A 21,015-nucleotide genomic window follows, 5' to 3' on the forward strand; every position below is an offset into this window, starting at 1 on the left:
GAGGTGCTGAGTGTGCGCGCTGTGTCGCGCTCTGGAAATGTCAAGAAGAGGTGGAGGTGAGGTTCGGGCGGGTCGGGCGTATTCGGTCCCCCCGTTACGGCGCATCCGACATTCGAACTTTTCAGGTGCAGGTTTCCGAGTGCAGCTTCCAGCTCTAGGTAGCCAGTTACCATGGGTAGGCAGAGCAGGCTGCACGGAGCACATATGCCCCGTAGATGGCGAGAACCCCGGCAGTGGCGAGGATATAACCCACCCGCGGGCCCCTCGGACACCACCACGGTTCGAAAGAATCACGGCTCTCGTGGTGTAGTGGCTATCATACTCTCTTAGGGCGCTGACGCACCTTAAGCAATGGGAGTGGTCCTGGGTTCAAATCCCGGCGAGGGCCTTCGTTTTGGCTCCCGCCCGGGGCAGGGGAGCAGGGAGGGAGGGGTGCGACTGGCTGGGCTGCAGAGGTAGACGGCGGGTTGGCGCGAGGGCCGGTTGGTCCCGTGGCGGTCGCGTGGCGCCACGCGTAGTGTGGCACCGGATGCGGCCACCTTCTGCCTGTGTGACGATTGCCCTCCGCCTGGTGCGGCGTGCTGCACTTAGCTGTGTCTCTGCTGCTCCTTTGCTTCGATGCGCGCACTCAGCCTAGGAAGATGGTGGCCTGTTCCGCCGATATCTCGTCTCACGACGGCAGGACTCGAGTCTCACCACGACGCCTGACCCAGACCCTTTCCTTGCATCACGCCCACGGACGCTGAACGTTGCGTGGCGACCCCAGGTGAAGATTGCGGGTAGGCTTTCTCCACCCCGGCATCGTCGAACGCTGCGGCGTGAGGCGCCAGCGTATATGCCTTGGTGGACATGACGCGTCGAGGTGGCTTCTTGAGCGGGGGCACCAAGTAACCCCGACAAACGCGCGTTGCTCCTATCAGCTGCATCGTCTGGCTCGAGCCCCGGCCGAAGACGAGAACTGTGAGGACGTGGGTTTCTGCCACCCACCGGCGCCTGTGGTCGCTCGTCTGGGGGACTTCACACACGTCGCCAGCGCCAGAACTTCAGCCGCACAAACAGTGCACGATATGCGATTGCATCTTATGTCACTGCATCTTACGCAATTGAATCTTATGCTACTGCATCTTAATGCCACTGCAACCTATGCCACTGCATCTTATGTCACTGCATCTTATCTACTGCACTTGGCCCCCGAGCGGCCACCCGCCCCGAAGCCCGGGTCTAATATTTAAGCCTTGGCCTTCTTGGCCGCCTCGACGGCCTCGACCGACTCGCGGAGAGTAGCATCCTTCTTGCGGTACGTGAAGCCAAAGGTCCTCTCGGCCTTGGAGCCGTCAAACTTGGCGACCTTGGTGTCCTGAGCGGCGCGGTACGCGGCGTCGGGGTTGCCCTTGAGGTATCCGGGCTCCTTGACGACGGCCTCGACAGCGAGGGCAATGTCGTTGCCCCAGAGCGTGTCGGCAGCGAGGATGTAGCGCTCGTCGGCGGCCGACTGGGTGGTCAGGGCCTTGGCGCTGGCGAAGGCGACGTCGCGAACATCGACCATGGTGCCGTATGGCACCTCGATGAGCTGCTCAGGCGCGCCGGGGTTGAGGAAGGGGGTGAGGAGGACTGGGGGGTCAGCACAGCCTCTTGGGGTCCAAGGTGACACTTACACAGCGACGAGGTGAGCGCACCGGCGTCGGCGTGCGCGAACTGGGTAGCGGGGCCGAAGTTGAAGACGGGGTTGATAGACACACCGTCCCAGGTAGGCTTGTTGTCGGCAATCCACTTCCAGAAGGCCTTCTCGGACAGCGTCTTGGAGGCCGAGTACTTGGCACCACCGCTGGCAGCGGCGCCCTCCTTCTCGACGAGCTCGACGATGGCGTCGTTCCAGTCTGGCAGAGTCAGCTCTCAAGCTCGAAACAGCAGCAACACTCACCCTTCTCGGTGAAGGTCTTCACGCCGCTGTCGAATCTGCCGACAGCCGCCGCCGACGAGATCTGGACGACACGCTTGACGGTGGGGTTGAACTTCTTAAGGCTCTCAAGGAGGTACAACACGCCGTTGACAGCCGGGTCGATGACGTCGCTGGGGGGGCCGGGGTGCGAGAGGGTCACGGGCGAGGCGAGGTGGATGACACCGTCGACGCCGACGACGGCCTCGTCCCATGCCTTGGGCTCGGTGATCTCGGGGACGATCGAGTAGGTGATGCGGTCCTCCTTGCCGGGGAAGAGCTCGCGGACGTGCTCGGCCTTGGGCTCCGAGCGGGCGGTGACGCGCACGCTGAAGCCGGCGTCGAGGAGGGCCGAGACGGTGTGGCTAGGGGGTCAGTTGTGTTCGCACCTCTGGGCGACGCCAACTCACGTGCCGATGAAGCCGGAGGCGCCGGTGACGAGGATAAGGCCAGAGGTGAGGGCAGGCATTGTGTCTATGTGTCTAGGTTGGATGAGGCTAGTTGGATGAGTCTATGTTGGATGATGGGTGCAAGAAGGAGCAGCGGGAGGGGTTAAATACCAGGCTGCCGATGGTGACAGGACGCGAGATCTCGAACGGCAATGGAAGGTGAGTAATGGCGCGAGCGTAGACGCGCGTCAGTCGTCGGCATCGGGCACGATAACGTCCACTGTCGGTTACAGATGGAGCACGACCGCATGGCCGCGCCTCGGCGAGGCGCTGTCGTGATCTCGGTGTCCAGCTCTTCTTAGTCACACGGAGATAAACTGCTTACAAGCAGGGTATCGACGTATCGGTGGGGCGGAGCGCGAGCGACAGGGCGAAGCGTGCGCACAACGGGGATATAGAGAGGTTGCACTGATCAGCTCGGTGTTGACCTCGGTCGGTGGCACCTTGGGAGCAATGGCTGACGAAATGAGCGGGGCCTGTGATGACGCATTGTCGGCTCCGGCACCGCGACGCCGACAGGAATGGCCGCTAGGGACACCCACGTGAAATGCACGCAACATCCACGCGACACAGTATCACGTGATATCCCCCGCGTGCCTCCACGCTAGCCAGCGACTTCCACCCTGGCACACACTGTGACCGCCGAAGGATGACCTCGACAACTCGGGACGCCGGCGACAACAGCAACGACAACTACCCACACTCACTCACGCAACGATGCTCCGACCCGTCACCGCGCTCGCGCTGGCGCTGTGCGCGCTGAGCCCCGTCATGGCGGCGGCCGAGGAAAAGCCCATTGTCGACATGGTCGAGAAGGTGCGTCGCGACGCGTCCGTTTGCTGCAGTCGCCGGATGGCCGGCTGCGAGCTGCGCGCGAGATGAGGAAGTGAGGGAGCGGGTACTCACGCTGCAGCGCGTCGCATTGAGAACACACTCGATCGCCATGCCCTACGTCGACAGCGACCTGCAGAACCGATGGTGCGTGCTGTTGCGCTGCGATAGTCGCACTCATGTCGGCTAGCCGTCACGCGACTTCCCTGCCGCGAGCTGACACTCCCCCAGGTGGGACTTTGGAGGCGACACCATCATCGTGAGTCGCGCGACCACCGTCTCCTGGACGCCGCTGACGCGCGCAGAACACGAACAAGCACATCCGCTTGACCCAGGACCGCCAGTCCGAGTCCGGCTGGCTCTGGAGCCGCATGCCGCTTGCCATCACCAACTGGCAGGTTGACGTCGAGTTCAAGGTGGGTGTTGCGGGGTCGTAGGGGTGCTGCTCGGGGGAGACGGTTGAAGGCGGTGGGCTGTGGCGGGCGCGCCTGGTGTCGTCCGGCGCCGACGAAAGGCACGGCTCAGCCCGGTTCGGACCGTTGCAAGGAGCTGCTCGGTGCAGAGCCTGGACATGATCCACAGAGACTCAGATACTGACCCCCTGCAGGTTGACGGCAAGTCGAACGGCATGTACGGCGACGGTTTCGCCATCTTCGTCACCAAGGAGCGCGCGACCACTGGCCCGGTCTTCGGCAGTGCCGGTGAGTGCGGTGCCCGCTTTGCGGCCGGTTCGCCTGGCTGACAGCTACAGACCATTTCACCGGCCTTGGTCTCTTCTTCGACACGTGAGTGGCTTGGGCGGTGCGAGGGTGCGAAGCTGGGGCTGTGGGGCGTCATGGTGTGAAGCGCATCTTGCGTCATGGCCACACCCGCTGCCACAATCGCATGCCACAGCGCCATAGCCGTCGCGGAAAGCCATCTGACCAAACAGCTACGCCAACACCCGCCACTCGTACTCGTTCCCCCGCATCACGGCCATGCTCGGCGACGGCAAGACCAAGTACGACCTCGACGGCGACAACGCCGCTGGCGAGCTTGCCGGCTGCTCTGAGAACTTCCGCCGTCGCGACGTTGCCACCAAGGCCCGCCTGACGTACGTCCAGGGCCGCGGTCTCCAGGTGCAGCTCCACCTCAAGGAGTGGGACAAGTGGGAGACGTGCTTTGAGACCAAGGTTGAGCTGCCCGACAACCCCTTCCTCGGCTTCTCGGCAATCACCGGCGCCCTGTCCGACAACCACGACATTGTCTCGGTCGCGACCTACTCGGCCACCCTCCTCCCCCAGTACCGCGCCGTGCCCGGCGGCAAGCAGCAACCCCTCGCTGCGCCCATCGTCGCCAACAAGGGCTCGAGCTTCTCGCGTGAGGGCGCTCCGGGCGGCCGCAAGCCGTCGAGCTCGCGCGGAGCCTCTGGCTGGTTCCTGTTCATTCTCAAGGCGATTGGCCTCCTCGCCTTTGTGGCCTTTGCCGTTGCTGCCTACGTGGGTTGCCCTAGCGTCATTCCAGCGGAGCACAAGCTGACCGACTCACAGAGAACCTACTCTGCTCAGCAGCGCACGCGGCCTGCCTACTACTAAACGGCGGCGCAGGGACATTTGCGTCCGACATGTCAAGGAGCATTATGTTGACCCAGCCAAGCGGCGTATCATGCATTGTTACGATCAACGATCGTGGGATGGGACGTGTTTGCGCCGACGGAGGTTGCGCGGGTGGGGTGGTTCGTCAAGCAGCAATCAAGCTTTAACTCTCGGCGCGTGGCACGGCGCGCCGCGGCCCCGACGGAAACGGCGAACAGCATCCCCCGAGCAGCCATGACTTGCCATGGGAGTGCCGCGCCATGCTCCGGATGGCGAGTCGGGCAACTCGTCCTGCCTAGTCTTTCTGACAGGCGGAGTCGTCGGTGCCACCCTTAACACGCTGCACCCCCGAAAACGCGAGTGACGAGAGGGTGGAGTGCCAAGGGGGGTCGACGACTTCGGGACGGCAAAGCAGCGTGTCGGCCCTGTCCGTATGGCAGCGGCCTACAGGTGCGGCGAAGCGCGCCTGCTTGGCGCCGCTGCTTAGCTGTGTTTACTGTCACAACTCGTCTTGGCCGTGATGACGCCGAGCCAGGCAGGGGCCGCTGGAGCAGTCCCGAGGGTGGGCGTCCTCGGCACTGGGAGGGGGTGGCGCCGAGTGCGCGACCTCGGCACTGATCACGTCGGCGCCACCTGCCAGCCCTCTGTTCGAAGTTAGCAGTCACCGTTTCAGCGTGCGCCACTTGCCAGAAACCACACGTGCCCCTCGGATCCTATCTGCTCTCTCGTACGTGGCGCGTCTATTATCCGAGCAGCGGCCAGGGGTGGAGTCGTGCGTGTCGCCGTCGCTGCATGCTGCGAGAGGAAGGCGAGTACACAACCTGGGCGGGGAGGAATTGCTTACCGTAAGAGCGGGAGAGTCCTGTGCTGTGCCTGCGCCCTGAGACGCGCGGCGACGCGCGTGGCGGCCGGGCCTGGGATCAAGGTTACTTTATTGCAACCTTGCTAGCTTGAGTTGACGTCGGCGCGTCGAGTGTGGGCCGGAGTAACTTACCCTCTGGGCGGGATCGTCTCCCGAAGTCCTGGACCCCTTGGCGTGGCCTCACACAACTCACGACGAAGCTTACACTCACTATGCTCACCTCGAAGACGACGCACTCCCTGCCGTACGACACAATGCCTATCCTCCGATCGTCGCGTGTGCCAGGGAGGAGGTGGCACTGTCTGACACTGATGCACGCTGCCTGACGCTGCTTGTCCAATGCATCGCGAGGGCAGGGGTGCCCTCGTACGTCACGCCCGCCGGCGGGCTTGGCAGTTTACTCCTGCTGCAGACGTCGACGTACGTCCTCGTCCAAGCTTTGGGTTGGGTATAAGATACGCGCGTACGACGTGCTTCCCCTCAACCTTCCTTGCGTGCGCGTACCTCTTCTCCTCCCCAAAGCCCGCCTGTAGGCCAGCCGTACAGTGGCACCACTCTCCTTATAACCCCCCTCTCCTCTCCCCTCTCCTCCCCTCTTCCCACCGCCACAAAATGAAGTTCTCCAGCGTGGCGCTCGCGCTGCTGGCGCTCCCAGCGGCGCTCGCAAACTCGATCCCTCCCCCCAACGAGATTGGCGCCTACGTCGCCAAGCGCGTCGACGCCTTTGGCGCCGAGCACGCCGGCCTCATGGCCGCACGCGATGCCGACGAGGCCTCGCTCATGAAGCGCGCAGCCGAGCTCGACCCGCGCACCTTTGGCCACGGGCACTCGACGACCAACAAGGGCTGTTCGCTCGAGCAGCGCGCGCGCTGCTTTGTCCGCGGCCAGAACTGCGACTCGCGCTGCTCGTGCGTCTTCCCGCCCCGCCTCGTCGCCCCCGTCCCCGTCGTCTCGCCCTCGTCGTGCTACTGCACCGACTGGACCAAGACGCTCGCGTGCTGGAAGAACGGCCAGGGTGTCACCTACAACTGCCAGTGCACTGGCCGCCCGGCCAAGTGCCAGGACTACAACAAGATTGCCCTCTGCCACATCTCTGGCGGCCGCTCGGTCGACGGAAACTGCAACTGTGTCGCCGGCCCCGCGCCGTACCCCCCCTCGGCGTGCAAGGACCCCAAGAAGCTCGGCCAGTGCTGGAAGCAGGGCTGGGGCTGTAATGCCAAGTGCGTCTGCATCACGCCCACCGACCCCAAGCCGCCTGTTACCCAGCCCACGGCCGTCCCCGGCACCTGCATGGACTGGTTCAAGGTCGCCCAGTGCGCGTGCAAGAAGATGAAGACCGACGCAAACTGCAACTGTGTCCCCGGTACCCCCGTCGTGCCCGGCACCAGCTCGGACTGCAAGGACCCCGCCAAGCTCGGCCAGTGCTGGAAGCAGGGCTGGGGCTGCAACGCCAAGTGCGTGTGCATCAAGCCTCCTACCCCGACCTCGACCGGCACGGTGCCGACCTCGACGCCGACCCAGATCGGGCAGTGCAAGAACCCGCTTCTCATCAAGTTCTGCTACCTGTCCGGCCGCGCCGTCGGCCCCGACTGCAAGTGCCTCAACTGCGGTTGCGGCGCCCAGCGCCAGTGCAACAACAAGGGCGGCAAGCTCGACGCGTCGTGCAAGTGCATCGTGCCCTCGGGCTACAAGAAGCGCCGTGACGAGACGACGGTCGACAGCCTCTGCCCGGCCGGCAAGAAGGCGTGCCGCATCGACGGCGACGGCTTTGACGGCCAGTTCGAGTGCGTCGACACGAGCTCGGACATTGAGTCGTGCGGCGGCTGCGTCGCCGAGGGCAAGGGCCAGGACTGCTCGGCCATCGAGGGTGCTGGTTCCGTTGCGTGCGTCAACGCCAAGTGCGTTGTTTCGTCTTGCGCGCCCGGCTTCGCGCTGTCGGGCAACGCGACCTGCACGCCGAGTGCCGACGCCGGCTTCGGCCAGAAGGTCTGGGGCCTCTAAGCGAGACGCTGGCTCTCCGCGTATAGAGGGGGTCGCGCCGCGACGCCAAGGCAACGGACACTGGGTTTTGCACACACGGGGCTCGAGTTGACTCGCCCACGCTCAGAGTGCTGCGTATAATAGTCTCTAGGGGCGCCTGGAACTCGTACACACGCGATTGATCCAACGGCGCTGTATTCCTATGCATAGATGGACACTGTACCGGCGCGAGCACGAGCACGAGCACGAGCGCAGCGAGTGCAAGTGGGGGGACGGGGGAGGGAAGGCGACGACGGTGCCACCGCCACCCACAAACTCACCCGCAGCGCCACACCCCTAATCGCACATGTCGGCGTGGCTGAAACGCAGAGCGCGGGTGACTGACTGATGGCACCCGCCCGCGGGCAACCTTACGCTGCCCGGTGCCGCGGCGTCTCGGTTGCGGCCGGGACAGAACCTAACCCAGTGTGTATTGCGCGTCGAGGACCGCCGCGGCGCGGTGTATTCAGAATCGCTGCTGCGTCCCCGTCTTGGTGTGGGCAGTGCTGCGCAGCAGGTATGCTTATGGCCGTCCCAGTTCCATGGGCCCGCCCTCGCGACCAGCGGCTCCGGCTGCGGCCTTGACGACGGAGGTCAGGCCCGGCACGCCGAGGCCTCCCCCCCGCGGGTGCCGGAGCCCCCCTGGCACACGGCTCAGCGCCCCCAAACTCGCGCACACCCCACACTGCACTCGCGCGCAAACCACGCTCCCCCACACCCCCACGCCGCGTGGCACACGACGCAGTATCGCCTGTCCGGTCGCCGCGGAAGCGCGATAGTGCGTTTCGCGGCGGCCGTCGTAGACACCTATGCTGCGGTGCGCGTGGCCATGCAGCAAGTTGGGCATGCAGCCATCCTCCATGCGCCTGCCACCTGGCACGCGTGGCGCCTCACCTGCCACCCAACCCACCCCACCCCGCAATCAAACAACCATCACATCTAAGTACACTAATGCACAACGAACGAGCCCCCCTACCCGCGCCCACTGAACGCCGCACCCACCTTGCCCCCCCACCCCGCCTTGGCCAGCAGGCCGTCCTTCGCCTGCTCGAGGTATCCCATTGCGCTCGTCCCGGCGTCCGAGATGGCCGTCATCGGGCTGCTCGAGCGGCGCGCCGACCCGGCGTCGTACAGCGCCCCGGCCGACGTCTTGGCCCGCGGGCCGAGCGACGAGGCGCGCGGCGCGGCGGGGTACGCGCGGGGAATGTCCGCAACGGCCGTGGCCGGCGTCGTGCCCTGCACTGGGGCTGGGGGCGGGCTCGTGAGCCGCGTCGGGCCTAGCGGCGGGGAGGAGGGTGCGAAGAGCTCGGAGGGGGGCGGGGGCGAGATGAGGATCTGGCGTGAGCTTGTCCCCGTACCTTCAGCTCACCTGGTGAGAGAGATTGTTTTGGTCCTGCGCCGTCAGCTCCGCCAAATGCAGCTACCCACCCCCGTGCCCACTAATGGCGGCACATTGTCCTTGCGCTCGGCGCAGAACGTCAGCAGCTGGAGCAGCGCTCCGGGAAGGGGATTCGTCGTGGCTCTCTTGACAAAGTGGATGGTGATGAGGTGTTCCTCCCACGGTACGAGGGCCTGTTGTCAGCCACGCCCCCGCGCCAACGCACCTCAGTGACCGCGAACCAGCCCTTGCGGTTCTTGCGCTGGAGGAACACGATGCCGATCTGCGCGTCAGCCCCGCCCCGGCGGCGACGCACCTCGCCCGAGTCGCTGCCGGCCTCGACGAAGGCCCGGCCAAACTCGTCGACCCGGGCAGCGACCTCGCGCTCGACCGCCCCGCTGCCGCCGCACGCGACGTGCGTCTCGTTCGTCTCGATTGTCTCTGGCTCGACCGCGTCCAGGAGCCGGTGGAAGAAGACGGCGTGCAGCAGCGCCGAGAGGACGGGCTTGGCCTGGCTGCGTTCCACGCGCTGGGGGGTTAGCTGGGACGACAGGGCCAAAGGAGGGCATGCGGTCGCACCCCACGCCCACCCACGCACCAGCTTGATGTGATTGACCGCTTCCATGTTATCTTGTTTGCGTCATTGCCGCTGTGGAACGAGTTGAGAGTGTCGGGGTGGAGGTTGTCGTCGCTGAGATATTGTGTTGTGGGGTTTGTGGCCGGAAGTCGCCCAGCCAGCACTTGCCGGTGACGACACACGACCAACCCACGGTGGCAAATGACGGCCCACGCCGATGTCATTGTGGCGACGACCCCCGAAGCCAACTGCAACTGCAACCACCCACTTGCACACTGCACATCACACAATGGCATCACCTCGACACACCATACAGTGCCGAGCCCACCACCGCGGTTTTATCTAATGGTACACGGATGATTGCCCACTGGGGCAGTCTATACTTGAATTAACTACACTCTAGTCACGCTCGACCTCGTTCATGGCAGACACCAGCCGTGTCATGGCCTGGAACATGAGGCCCGCTCTCTGCGTCTCAGCACTTGAAGGCGGCTGCCCCCCATCGTTGGTGGCGTTGAGGGCCGCGTTCTGCTGAATCACGTCCTGCGCCTTGCGCTCGAAAGAGTTGAAGATTTCGCGGATGCTTGCACGCCAAGAGTCCCACGCGACTCCGACAATGTGCTGCTCGATCGCCTCGGAGATGCCAGTGCCCGACAGGCGCGCACCGTGGATTGTGATCTGCGCCGACGGCTGTCCGGCGGCGTTGGGTGGCAATGGGGGAAAGGGGTAGGTGAGGATGGTGGTGGTGCGCGACAGCAGTGCCAGCTGAGGCAGCGTCTGTTGTGGCGAGCCCGAGCAGTGCTGGCAGTGGATGATGGAGAGGAAGAGGCGGAGGGAGCGTGCCAGCGGGGCAAAGATGTACATGCTCAGCGGCGTGTTGGATCCAGGCTTGGGCTCGAGTGGGTGCTGGGTGAGGAGGGCAAGGATTCGTGGGACCAGAGCAATGTGCTGGCACTGGGCGGGGTACTGAGGCGAGGGGATGTTTGTGAGGTTGAGGTCAGCCGTCGGGTCGGGCTGGGGTCCCTCTTCAACGGGCATGGCGTGGGACAGGTCGAGCAGTGCCAGATGCGGGTCGAGACCCTGCTGGTCAATGCTCTCAATGCCCTGCTGGTCGGTGCCGTCGACCTGGCCCTCGGCGCCCGTCTGGTCGTGGCCCTGGCCGGCGCCGCTCGACTCGTTGAGCGAGAAGATGGCATCGCGAAGGGCAGACGTCGTGTGCTGGTCCATCTCGGAAGAGTTGTACGCATCGCCCGCGCCGGGGAAGTCGTCGGCGCCGAACGCATTCGCCGACGCCGGGGGCGCCGAGTTGTAGGGAAGGTTGTTGACAAACGTCCCCAAGGGAAGGTCGGCGAGGTAGCCGTCAATGGCAATCGACTCGAGCATCTGGTCGTCGCTCATTGTCAAGAGGTGCTCGTCTTCCTCCTCCTCGGCCAACCCCAGGTCCATGGCCATGCCCATGGCCATTCTCATGTCGAGGCCGTCGGTGCCAAGGGTCATGCTGTCGCGCTGGAGCTTGCGCTTCTTGCCCAGGCTTCCGAGGCCACCGAGGCCGTGGGATCTGCCGTCGAGCCCAGCGAGCTTCTGGTCCTTGGGAACCGTCCTCCTCCGCTGCCGTGGCGCATAGATGCACTGCCAGCCACCCTGGGCACATCGCGAGCACGCCGGGCGGTCTCCAGAGCACTTCTGCTTGGCGGCATGACACAAGTCGCAGGCTGTGGCGTTAGCACGGTGAGATTGGCGGAGCCACTAACCTTTCCTAATGGACGGTGGCCGCCCGTACGATGCTCTTGGCGTCGTGTCAACAGCATGTGGAGTCCCTGCCAGGCTGAGGCTGAGGTCGAGGTCGTGGTCGTGCAATCCGACATCATCCTCGCCATCCACGGGGATCTCGAGCGCGTGGACGTCTACCTCGTCGTGTGGCGTGCCATCGTCCTTGTGGGTGTGGCTAAAGTCGGGTTGCTGGAGGTTGTGATGGAAGTGGTGTTGTTGGGGCGGCTGGAGGTCGGCGAGGCCGAGCGAGGCAGCGGCGGCGGCGGCAGCGGCGGCCGCGACGGCATCGTTGTCTTGCTGCTGTTGGGTCGTGAGGGCGTCCTCCATCGCACCTTGTTGTTGTTGTTTGTGTAGCCGCCTCGCGTGGTGGAGGGTGGAGTTGTTGTAACGCCGAGATGAAGTCCCGAACGATGAGAGTATGGCTATGGCCGCGGCGTTCGAGTCGTGGGTGTTTGTGGTGTTCTCATCGCCAACACCCCCCAAAAGGTTCCGGAAAATTCTCCCGCCACTTTTATCAGCCGGGGCCATATAAATTTTGCACGTGGAGGAAGGATTTATATGACCCCCCTGATACTCCGCTCCTGCTTCCTGCTCTGCTTACGTCACCAGAGTTGGAGAGTTGGGTTGACTGGGTGACTATTGCTCAGCACGTCGACCCCCTCCACAAAGATATAACCACGACAGCCCCTATCTTATCTCATCAACTTGTCTACATCACCACAACACACACCACACCATGTCTGCACCAGAAGCCTCGACATCGGCGCCCCCCGCACCCACCGTCATGTTCAAGAAGGGCCCGCGGTCACGACCAAACCAGTCACGGCGGCGAGAAGCCACTCCGCCCGCCGACGACGCTTCCCCCGCCGCCACCGACAGCGACTCTGCCGTCGTGCGCCCAACAAAAAAGTCGATCCTCAACCCGCTCGTCCAGGGTACCAAGCGGCGGCGAGCCCCCGGAGAAGAGGTCGGCGGACTCGATGAGTTCGACTTCAAGGCCGACGGCGGCGGCATCACGCAGGACGAGTACGCGACGCGCTCGGCCGACTGGGACCTCGAGGGCGTCGAGAAGAAGGAGGACAAGCGCATCAAGCTCAACGAGGACGGCGAGATTGTGCGCGACGACGGGCTGTACCACGGCCAGTCGGGCTACCTCTCTACGATCAACAAGCGCGCCGACCAGAGCCTGGCCAAGAGCATGCGCACCGGCCCGATCCGCGCGACGGCCAACATCCGCACGATTACCGTCGTCGACTACCAGCCCGACGTGTGCAAGCCGTACAAGGAGACGGGATTCTGCGGCTACGGCGACTCGTGCAAGTTTATGCACGACCGCGGCGACTACCTCGCCGGCTGGCAGCTGGACAAGCTCGACCCGGACGAGGTCAAGGAGATTGAGGAGGAGGAAGAGGAGATGCTGCCGTTCGCGTGCCTCATCTGCAAGCGCGAGTTCACCGAGCCGATCGTGACCAAGTGCGGGCACTACTTCTGCCTCGACTGCGCGATGAAGCGGTTTACCAAGAGCCCCAAGTGCTATGCTTGCGGTGCGGCAACCCAAGGCCTGTTCAACAAGGCGGAGAAACTGCTGGCCAAGCTGGCCGCCAAGCGCAAGCGCCGCATGGAGGAGAAGGGGATCGTGGAGGAGGAGGGGGACGGGGGGATTGAGATCGGCGGGGAGGCGGGGAGCGATGAGGAGGGCGGGGCGGGCGGCGACGACGACAGCGGGCCTGAGGGCGGGCGCTGGGAGTCGGCCCCCGACAGCGACGACGAGTAGGCGGGCGTAGCCGTAGCACCGTAGCATAGAGCGTAGCATAGCATTGTACAACCCATGTCACCAAGACACCAACACCATAGCCCGGCGCAGCCTAGTGGAGGCCGCATGACGCAATAAGTGGAGGTAGTCTCACGAACTAACAACCAACAACCATACCATGAGCGACAGCGACAGCAGCGCCATGCCCATCCCCCGAATCGTATACGGCACGGCCTGGTGCGTCGCCCCGCGACCCAGCTAACGAGCAGGAAGAAGGAGCGCACCGCCGAGCTAGTGTGCCTCGCCCTGCGGCAAGGCTTCCGGGGCATCGACACGGCCTGCCAGCCCAAGGTGGGCGCCCGGCTGCTCCCCACTGACAGCAGCACTACGCCGAGCCGCTCGTCGGCGCGGGGCTGGCGCGCGCGCTCTCCGAGGGCGTCGTCTCGCGCGACGAGGTGTGGCTGCAGACCAAGTTCACGTCGCTTGACGGGCAGGACGCCTCCCAGCCGATCCCGTATGACAAGGACGCGCCCGTCGCAGAGCAGGTGCGGCAGAGCGTCGCTGTCTCCTTGGCGAATCTGGGGGTCGAGCGGCTCGACAGCGTCGTGCTGCACTCGCCCTTGCGGCGGCGCGAGGTGGGTTGGGGGGTGGGGTGGGGGGGCAATAGGGAAGGAGAGATGGCTCACCCTCGCCCAGGACACGCTGGCGGCGTACCGCGCGCTCGAGGGCCTCGTCGACGCCGGCAGTGTCGCCGCGCTCGGCGTGTCCAACATCTACGACGCGTCCGAGCTCGCCTGGCTCGTGGGGCAGGCGCGCGTGCCCGTGCGATACGTCCAGAACAGGTGGTACGAGGGCAACGGGTGGAACTGGCCCAGTGAGCCTCGGCTGCAACGGCGCGGCGCTGACCCCAGTCTACGACCTGTGCAAGAAACACGGGATCGCGTACCAGTCTTTCTGGACGCTGACGGGCAGCCCGTCGCTGCTCGCCCACCCGCTGCTCCGCGCCCTCGCGCACCGGCACAAGGTGACCCCCGAGGCCGCGGTGTACCGCCTCGCCGAGCTGTGGCACATCACCCCGCTGTGCGGGTCGACCAACGCGACGCACATGGCCCAGGCACTCGCGGCCGAGCACGCGTTCGGGGCCGACGAGCCCGAGGTCGGCAAGCTCTGGCGCCTGATGCACGGCGAGGAGGACTAGCAGCGGGACAAATGCAATAGTTTACAATGGGGTGTATGATGACGCCTCGACCCTACCACTCGTCGTCGTCGGCGCCGCGCCCCGCCAGCCCGTTGCGGATCCCGACCTTGCCCTTGCGCCGGGATGCCTTGTCGCGGAAGGCGCGCGCGTCGTCCTCGTCCGACTCGTCGTCTGACCCGGACTTGCGCGCGCCGGCGGGCAGGAGCGAGGCGAGGGTCAGCGAGTCGACGAGCACGCCGCTCTGCTTGAGCCGGAACTCGAGCGTCTTGGCGGTAAACGTGTCCGTGTTGCCGAGGTCCTCGAAGCCGACGAGCCGGTCGACCTTGCGCCCGTCGACGAAGGCGTAGACGCACGGCAGCACCTGGATGCTGAACTTGCCGACGAGGAACGGGATGTCGGCGACTGACACGCGCAGGAAGAGCGTGTGCTTGTATTTTGGGGCGAGTTCCTGCCAGTGTCAGCGAGGTAGAGCCGGCCCGCGTCAGCTGGGGGAAGGGCCGAGGCAACGCACCGCCAACCGCTCGTCCATGATCTTGCACTTGGGAAAGTCGGGGTGCATAAAGTGCACGACGCAGTACTTTTCCTTGCTGCGGCCGTCAGCTCACGACAGAAGCACCACCACGCCACCCACGCCATGCGCTCGACCAGCTCCTTCTCGTCCGTGTACGTCACGACGCGGCCGTACTCTGTCTCCTTGATGACGCGCGCGCTCTCGACCGTCGCGCGCAGCTCGGCCATGCGGCGCTCGCGCTCGGCGCCGAGGTCGAACGACTCCTCGACGCTGTCGAGCAGCTCGGCGTCCGAGAGGGTGGGTGATGGGGGTGCGGACATCGCGCTGGGAGTGTAGGTGTGCGGTCGACGACGGCGTCGACTTTCTTGACATTGCTCGATCGCTCGACGCGTTGGACTGCTCGTCGCGTGGAGGGTCACGTGCGCGTGGTGGAGGTCGGCCCGTGCGCCCGTGCGGAGGGTGGCACGACTGCCCCCCCTCGCTCGCTCCTGATCTCTCATGCATCCTGGGATATCCTGGATTCACCATCCTCCGAGCCAGCCCTGTCACTGCCTCTGGCATGCGTCGCTGCATCGATCCTGGTCGATTCCTTCGCCGCTGCGGGCGGGCGGGCATCGAGAAATGGCCGGCCGCGGCATGAGGAAAGCGATCCGAAGCCAGTAGAGCCGCCAAGCTGCTGGGCGCGGCGCGCTGGGCCGGGGGCCACTTGGCTGCTGCGACTTGTTCCCCAGCCGTGTCGATGTGACCTAGTCGAGTAGTTTGTCGCTCGCTGCCTGCTGCATTGGTCTGCCTGCCTGCTAGTTTTCAGTCTCCAGTGGCGTCGTCTGAGGCGTCTAGGCGTCGATGCCAGCCAGGTTTCTTGTTTTGAGTTGCAACCTGTTTTGTAATATGCACGTGGGGCCAACTCAAATGCTTCAAATTGCGTCAATATGATTGCCTTGTAATGACGTTTGAAACGACAGACTTGGCCACTTTGCCCCTTAGCCGCACCGCGGAATGACGGCGGCGGCGACGCCGGCGACGGCAGCGTAGCACACGCACCCCCCCTACACCCCCTGCAACATCGACAATAGCGGCTCTCGTCTCTCTTCCATCTCGACTTCCTTTCCATCTCATACACTTCACAGCTTGGGCGGGCACAGCATCAACGACCATACGCCCCAGCCTGCTTCCACTGCCTCCTTGCTACGACTAGATCAGCCAACGACCCCCCCACGACCCCACGACCACTGCCCTCGCCCATCCCCGCCCGACAAGCACCGGCACGTCGCCGTGCCGACCCCCATCACGCACAATGACAGGCCAGTCACCGTCAGGCCCGGTCCGTCTCTTCCTCCGCGCACCGCCGCATCTCCCCTTTGTCCAAGGATACCCCGGCATCACGGCCGGCGGCAACCGCGCATCGCCATGCGTAAAGGGTTCGGTCGAGGTGCGCATTGGCCAGACGCCAGTAAAGGCCAAGTGGGTGCGCGTCGAGGTGCGCAGGTACGAGGTTTCGCCATCAGGCGCCCCCAAATCGTCCGCGAACGGCACCCAGTTTGAACACGTCGGCAAGGTCCACATCCTCTGGAAGCCCAGCGAGGGCAAGGAGTTTGACGTCCTCCAGATCGCCGACTTTGTTTTCAACGTCCCCCTGCCGTTGGATATTCCCCCGAGCGTCATCAGCCCCAAGGGTGGTAGCGTCCGCTATGAGCTTGTCGCAGCCGTGTGCTACAAGGGCAAGGGCGGCATCTTCAAGAAGGACGTGTCGAGCTACGCTCACGCGTCCGAGCCCTTGACAATAACAAAATACGAGCTCGCGTCGGCCTGGCCCGTGTACAACAACACCGAGGTCAGATCCGTCTCGGTGTTGAACGGACAAGTCACGTTGACGGTCGACCGACCGAGCCAGGCGTTTGGGCCCGGCGATAGGATATTGCTCAACGCGTCGATAAAGTCCAACCTGCCTGCTCCGTTCCGGCTCAAGGGGTTCGACATGGCCCTCGTAGAGGTCCTGACCATCTACCCGCCACCGCAGGACGCGGCCAAGGCAAAGAAGGGCAAACCGCCGACGCCGCCGACCGTCAAGCGTCTGACGATTGGCACCAGCCGAGCACCGTGCAACATCATGGTCTCGCAGGGTGGTGGCGACAAGGGCGCCTCGCTCAATCTCCAAATCCCGACCGACAAGCAGCTTCTGACGGTGAGGAATGCCCGCGAGTTCAAGGTCGAATACGAGCTGGTCGTCGAGGCTGCGTGCGACGGCGCCGCCGGCAAGATCCTGCTTCCTGGGCTCGAGTGTATTGTCGGGACGTTCTCGAGATCATCGGCGCAGCAGGCCGTCAGGTGAGTTCTGGGCCATGTGATGCGCCTGACACGCCCAGGGACATTGGTTATGTCGAAGGCTTGTGCCCCCGCCCACCGCCTGGAGCCCACTCGCAAGCGCTCTCGACCTCGCTATCGACGTCGTCGGTGCCTTCGAGCCCCTCGGTCAGCAGCGCCGCAACACCATTGTCCGAGGTCCCCCCGCGAGGGCACCATGTCAGCGCCTCGCTGTCGGGCCTGGGCAGGCTGGGGCCTCCTTCGGGGCAGCCCGGCTTGGCAAACGCACGGGACTTCCGTCTGTCCATGCAGCCGGGGCCATCGCCACAGCCAGGAGCGCGCCCACCACCGGGGACCGGGCCAGGAGACTTATGGCGCCGGTCGTCGTCTGGCACGACATCGACGACTGTCACGACAACAGCGGGCGCCGCAACGACCCCTGGGTCAGACTTTGCGCCTTCCACGGACCGGCCGTTCGCCACGCTTCCTGCCCACCACTTCCAGCGCAACAATGTTGGTTTCCCATCACCCCAGCCTAACAATCGCCCCCATTCTGCCTACTCCCAGGACTACCTCAACGGAGGGCACCGCTCAACATCCCTCACTCGCGTGCCTGACGAGGGTGAGGAGACACTTTCTCGCGATTCGACGTACAACCGCATCGCCCAGTCAGATATCGGCCACGGTCACGTCGAGACCCAGACGAACCGGCTCTCGGATGCTGGTGGGACATTTGGCCAGTGGCGAATGTCCGAGTACCAGAATGTTATCGACTCGGCTGTCCGCAGCGGCGGATCTGGACCAGGCCCAGTGTCACCGGGGCGGGCTGGGTGGCTCTCGGCTTCCAACGAGAAGCAACGGCTGTACGAGGAGGCACGGGGCAGGGCGGCTTCTGCGCAGCAGTCCCACGGCGCCACGCTCTCCGAGATTGGCCTCGAAGGCGCCGGCGCCCCGCCAGGCTACGCAGAACCGTCTCGCACCACCTCGCCGTCAGTCTCGGTCGACTCTTCCGCCGCCACGTCTTCTGCGCCCCCACCAGTGCCACCACCCGCCCTGTCGCTGAGGAGCCCGGCGACGATGAAGCCCGAGTACCTCAGTGCGGCGCAGGAGAAGGAGCTGCAGCGACAGCGTTTCGAAGCTGCATCGGGGCGCGTGGGTGGAGGGTCCTTTGGTAACGCCGGGTCATCTTCGGCGCCAGCACAGAATGGCACTCCGCAGCGGGCTGCCTCTCCCCTGGCGGCGTCATCGACGCAGCAGGCCGACGAGCCGATCCCGTACGACGACATCTTTGGAAGCTCGTCTGCCGGCCCATCGCAAGGCGCCAGGCCGCCTGTCCCGGCCCCGTACAAGTCGGCCGCCGAGGAAAAGGATGAGATGCGGGCACGCTACGAGCAGGCCCAGCAGCGTGTCGCACACACGCAGGGTGCGGCGTCTCCCCAGCAGAGCAGCCCCGCGGCGTCCAACAACGGCCACGCGGCGGGCTCGAGTCCCGGACCGTCCAATGGGCACCCGCCGGCCGCATTCATGTCGGCGGTTGACGAGAAGGAGATGATGCGGAGGCGGTACGAGGACGCCACGAACCGCGTGGCGGGTGCCGGGCGCCCGACGTCGATCGCGGCTGACCCGAGGGCAAACGGCAGCCCTGGCCCATCATCAACGTCGATCGCTGCCGCCGCTGCCGCTGTGGCTGCCTCTATTGCTGCCGTCTCGACCCCGCCTCCGATGGCCCCGGCCTACCTGTCCGCTGCGGAGGAGAAGGAGATGATGCGCAGGCGCTTCGAGGATGCCCAGTCGGCTGTGGCACGGACGCAGGGTGGAGGGTCTGCTCGTGGCAGTTCTGGTCCGTCGGCTGCAGCTGCACCGCCAGCGTGGACGGCACCTCCCCCCGCGTCACCACCTGCAGCGTGGTCGTCACCACCCCCAGCCTCGCCCCCTACAGCGTCGCCCCCTGTCCTTAGCCCCGCCTTCATGTCTGCTGCCGAGGAGAAGGAGATGATGCGTAAACGCTTCGAGGAGGCCCAGTCGGCGGTCGCGCGTACGCAAGGCGGACCTTCAGCTGGCGGCAGCGGCTCATCGGCGGCCCCCGCCCCAGTCTCGCCACCCCCGTCGTTCACCCCGACGCCCGCCTCGCCCCCGCCCTCGTTTGCCCCGACGTACATGTCGGCAGCCGACGAGAAGGACCTGATGCGCCAGCGGTATGAAGAGGCGACTGGCCGCGTGAGCCATGCGACTGGGGCCAGCTCTTCTGCGGCAGGTGGCAGTGCCGGTCCATCGGTGGGCTCGTCGGCGCCCTCGACCATGGCCCCTGCGTACATGTCGGCCGCAGACGAGAAGGAGATGATGCGAAAACGGTTCGACGAGGCGCAGTCGCGTGTCGCCCGCACCCAGGGAACGCTGTCTTCGCCACCGTCGTCGCCGCCCCTGACCGCGGCGTCGTCTCCCTTCACTCCGCCGATCACAGCCTCGACCTTTGCACCCGCCTACCTCTCCGCCGAGGAAGAGAAGGACCAGATGCGACGTCGGTACGAGGAGGCGACTGGCCGCGTGGCCAATGGGTCGAATGCTGGCGGCTCAAGCAGCTCGTCTGGCCCGGGCCCGTCTTCCTCGTCGAGCCCCCTCGCTCCGGCCTACATGTCTGCTGCGGACGAGAAGGACATGATGAAGAGGCGATACGAGGAAGCGCGGTCGCGCTCGACCGGCGGGTCTATCTCGTCACCGCCGCCACTGTCATCGTCGCCGCCACCGATCAGCTACGACGAGTTGACGCGGACCGCGTCCCCCGTAGGCTCGCTCCGCGGCGCTCCGGGCTACATGTCGGCCGGGGACGAGAAGGACGCGATGCGTCGGCGGTACGAGGCTGCGCGGTCGGCGTCGACTGCGGGGCCGTATTCGCCCGGGCCGTCGTCTGCGCCGCCCGACTCGTCGATGTACAGACCCTTGTCGCCAGTGGCAGGCGAGACGCCGCTGAGCCTGGCCCGGCACGCGACGGCGATCGCGGCCAAGGGCAAGCAGCGGGCCATGTCGGCGCTGCCTGATGGCCCGCCGCCGCCGGTACCGTCGCGCCCGCCACGCGAGTACACTACGCTGATCTAGGCTGGGGAGGAGTTTGGTTTACTATAGCTAGACATAATGCAGGGGTGTTGGGATTCTTGGCGCGGCGAGCAGTGAGCCGTGCCACTGAGCCGGAGTGATCGCCGCCACGACGGGGCATTTGGTAGCGCAAGGAATGGCCTGATCTGGAGGTCGGATTGGGCCAGACCAGCCAGCCCTAGATCCTGGCATTGGAGCAGCAGTGGAGCAGGATCTTGTTGTTTGAAGGCTGGGGTGTCTCAGATGGACGAGGAGGGTTGGATCTTGTGCAAGTGCCACTAGCTACGACGCTCTGCTCCCGAGCGGCGGGCCCCCTTAATCTCTCTCTTGCTGTATGCCGTTGCCTTGCGGGTTGCCGTTGTGTCGTGCCGTGCCGTGGCGGCAGTGTGCGTGTCAAGTGCCCGCCTGTCGTAGCAAGTGCCAGTCATGACGCGGGCCTGCGGCCCCTGAGTAGTTGGCAGACCCTGCAAAGCCTGCACAGTTACCGGCTAACCTGCCGGGCGATGTAATCCTCGCCCTAATCCCCCCCTCGCGCGCCGTAATGGCCCAGTTGTAATGGAAAAAAGACCCATTCCGCCGCCGCGCGTGATTTACCCCCGCGGCGCGGCGGCGTCGGCGCTAGTGGGGGAGTGGGAGGGGGAGGGAAGGCGAGGCGGAGGCGAGGGCAGAGGGAGGGAGCCGGGGGGGGCACACCTTGCACACACACCTTGCACACTCACTCACTCGTGCTGTCTGCCGGCTGCACACCTGCCATTGCACACCTCAC

General features: G+C 65.1%; 9 protein-coding genes and 1 non-coding gene across 10 annotated transcripts; 6 read left to right on the top strand and 4 right to left on the bottom strand.

Moving 5' to 3' along the window:
- Positions 1-295: 295 nt before the first annotated feature.
- Positions 296-388, top strand: Q8F55_003977. Its single transcript has one exon. It is a non-coding gene; the product is annotated as a tRNA-Pro (tRNA).
- An 840-nt stretch (positions 389-1,228) lies between these two features.
- Positions 1,229-2,405, bottom strand: Q8F55_003978 (uncharacterized protein; the record flags this gene model as incomplete). Its single annotated transcript, XM_069352504.1, has 4 exons — positions 1,229-1,611; positions 1,656-1,877; positions 1,922-2,301; positions 2,347-2,405. The coding sequence occupies 4 exons, from the start codon at positions 2,403-2,405 to the stop codon at positions 1,229-1,231; spliced, it is 1,044 nt and encodes a 347-aa protein (XP_069209922.1).
- Positions 2,406-3,102: 697 nt separating this feature from the next.
- Q8F55_003979 (uncharacterized protein) lies at positions 3,103-4,790 on the top strand (the record flags this gene model as incomplete). Its single annotated transcript, XM_069352505.1, has 8 exons — positions 3,103-3,201; positions 3,299-3,363; positions 3,448-3,475; positions 3,522-3,632; positions 3,824-3,917; positions 3,968-4,001; positions 4,148-4,694; positions 4,746-4,790. The coding sequence occupies 8 exons, from the start codon at positions 3,103-3,105 to the stop codon at positions 4,788-4,790; spliced, it is 1,023 nt and encodes a 340-aa protein (XP_069209923.1).
- Positions 4,791-6,264: 1,474 nt separating this feature from the next.
- Positions 6,265-7,653, top strand: Q8F55_003980 (uncharacterized protein; the record flags this gene model as incomplete). The annotated part of the gene is made up of 1 exon (XM_069352506.1): positions 6,265-7,653. The coding sequence occupies one exon, from the start codon at positions 6,265-6,267 to the stop codon at positions 7,651-7,653; it is 1,389 nt and encodes a 462-aa protein (XP_069209924.1).
- Positions 7,654-8,643: 990 nt separating this feature from the next.
- Q8F55_003981 (uncharacterized protein) lies at positions 8,644-9,674 on the bottom strand (the record flags this gene model as incomplete). Its single annotated transcript, XM_069352507.1, has 6 exons — positions 8,644-9,006; positions 9,041-9,064; positions 9,100-9,243; positions 9,276-9,332; positions 9,366-9,578; positions 9,648-9,674. The coding sequence occupies 6 exons, from the start codon at positions 9,672-9,674 to the stop codon at positions 8,644-8,646; spliced, it is 828 nt and encodes a 275-aa protein (XP_069209925.1).
- A 351-nt stretch (positions 9,675-10,025) lies between these two features.
- On the bottom strand, positions 10,026-11,723 carry Q8F55_003982 (uncharacterized protein; the record flags this gene model as incomplete). Its single annotated transcript, XM_069352508.1, has 2 exons — positions 10,026-11,338; positions 11,378-11,723. 2 exons carry the CDS (start codon positions 11,721-11,723, stop codon positions 10,026-10,028), a joined length of 1,659 nt encoding a protein of 552 aa, XP_069209926.1.
- Positions 11,724-12,132: 409 nt separating this feature from the next.
- Positions 12,133-13,170, top strand: CWC24 (RNA-splicing factor; the record flags this gene model as incomplete). Its single annotated transcript, XM_069352509.1, has 1 exon — positions 12,133-13,170. The coding sequence occupies one exon, from the start codon at positions 12,133-12,135 to the stop codon at positions 13,168-13,170; it is 1,038 nt and encodes a 345-aa protein (XP_069209927.1).
- A 157-nt stretch (positions 13,171-13,327) lies between these two features.
- Q8F55_003984 (uncharacterized protein) lies at positions 13,328-14,347 on the top strand (the record flags this gene model as incomplete). The annotated part of the gene is made up of 5 exons (XM_069352510.1): positions 13,328-13,386; positions 13,419-13,500; positions 13,533-13,784; positions 13,846-14,023; positions 14,061-14,347. The coding sequence occupies 5 exons, from the start codon at positions 13,328-13,330 to the stop codon at positions 14,345-14,347; spliced, it is 858 nt and encodes a 285-aa protein (XP_069209928.1).
- A 52-nt stretch (positions 14,348-14,399) lies between these two features.
- On the bottom strand, positions 14,400-15,178 carry Q8F55_003985 (uncharacterized protein; the record flags this gene model as incomplete). Its single annotated transcript, XM_069352511.1, has 3 exons — positions 14,400-14,795; positions 14,859-14,934; positions 14,979-15,178. The coding sequence occupies 3 exons, from the start codon at positions 15,176-15,178 to the stop codon at positions 14,400-14,402; spliced, it is 672 nt and encodes a 223-aa protein (XP_069209929.1).
- Positions 15,179-16,152: 974 nt separating this feature from the next.
- On the top strand, positions 16,153-20,252 carry Q8F55_003986 (uncharacterized protein; the record flags this gene model as incomplete). The annotated part of the gene is made up of 2 exons (XM_069352512.1): positions 16,153-17,183; positions 17,222-20,252. The coding sequence occupies 2 exons, from the start codon at positions 16,153-16,155 to the stop codon at positions 20,250-20,252; spliced, it is 4,062 nt and encodes a 1,353-aa protein (XP_069209930.1).
- Positions 20,253-21,015: the final 763 nt, after the last annotated feature.

This window comes from Vanrija albida (assembly GCF_041260175.1).
Source record: "Vanrija albida strain AlHP1 chromosome Unknown contig_3, whole genome shotgun sequence".
NCBI lineage: Eukaryota > Fungi > Basidiomycota > Tremellomycetes > Trichosporonales > Trichosporonaceae > Vanrija > Vanrija albida.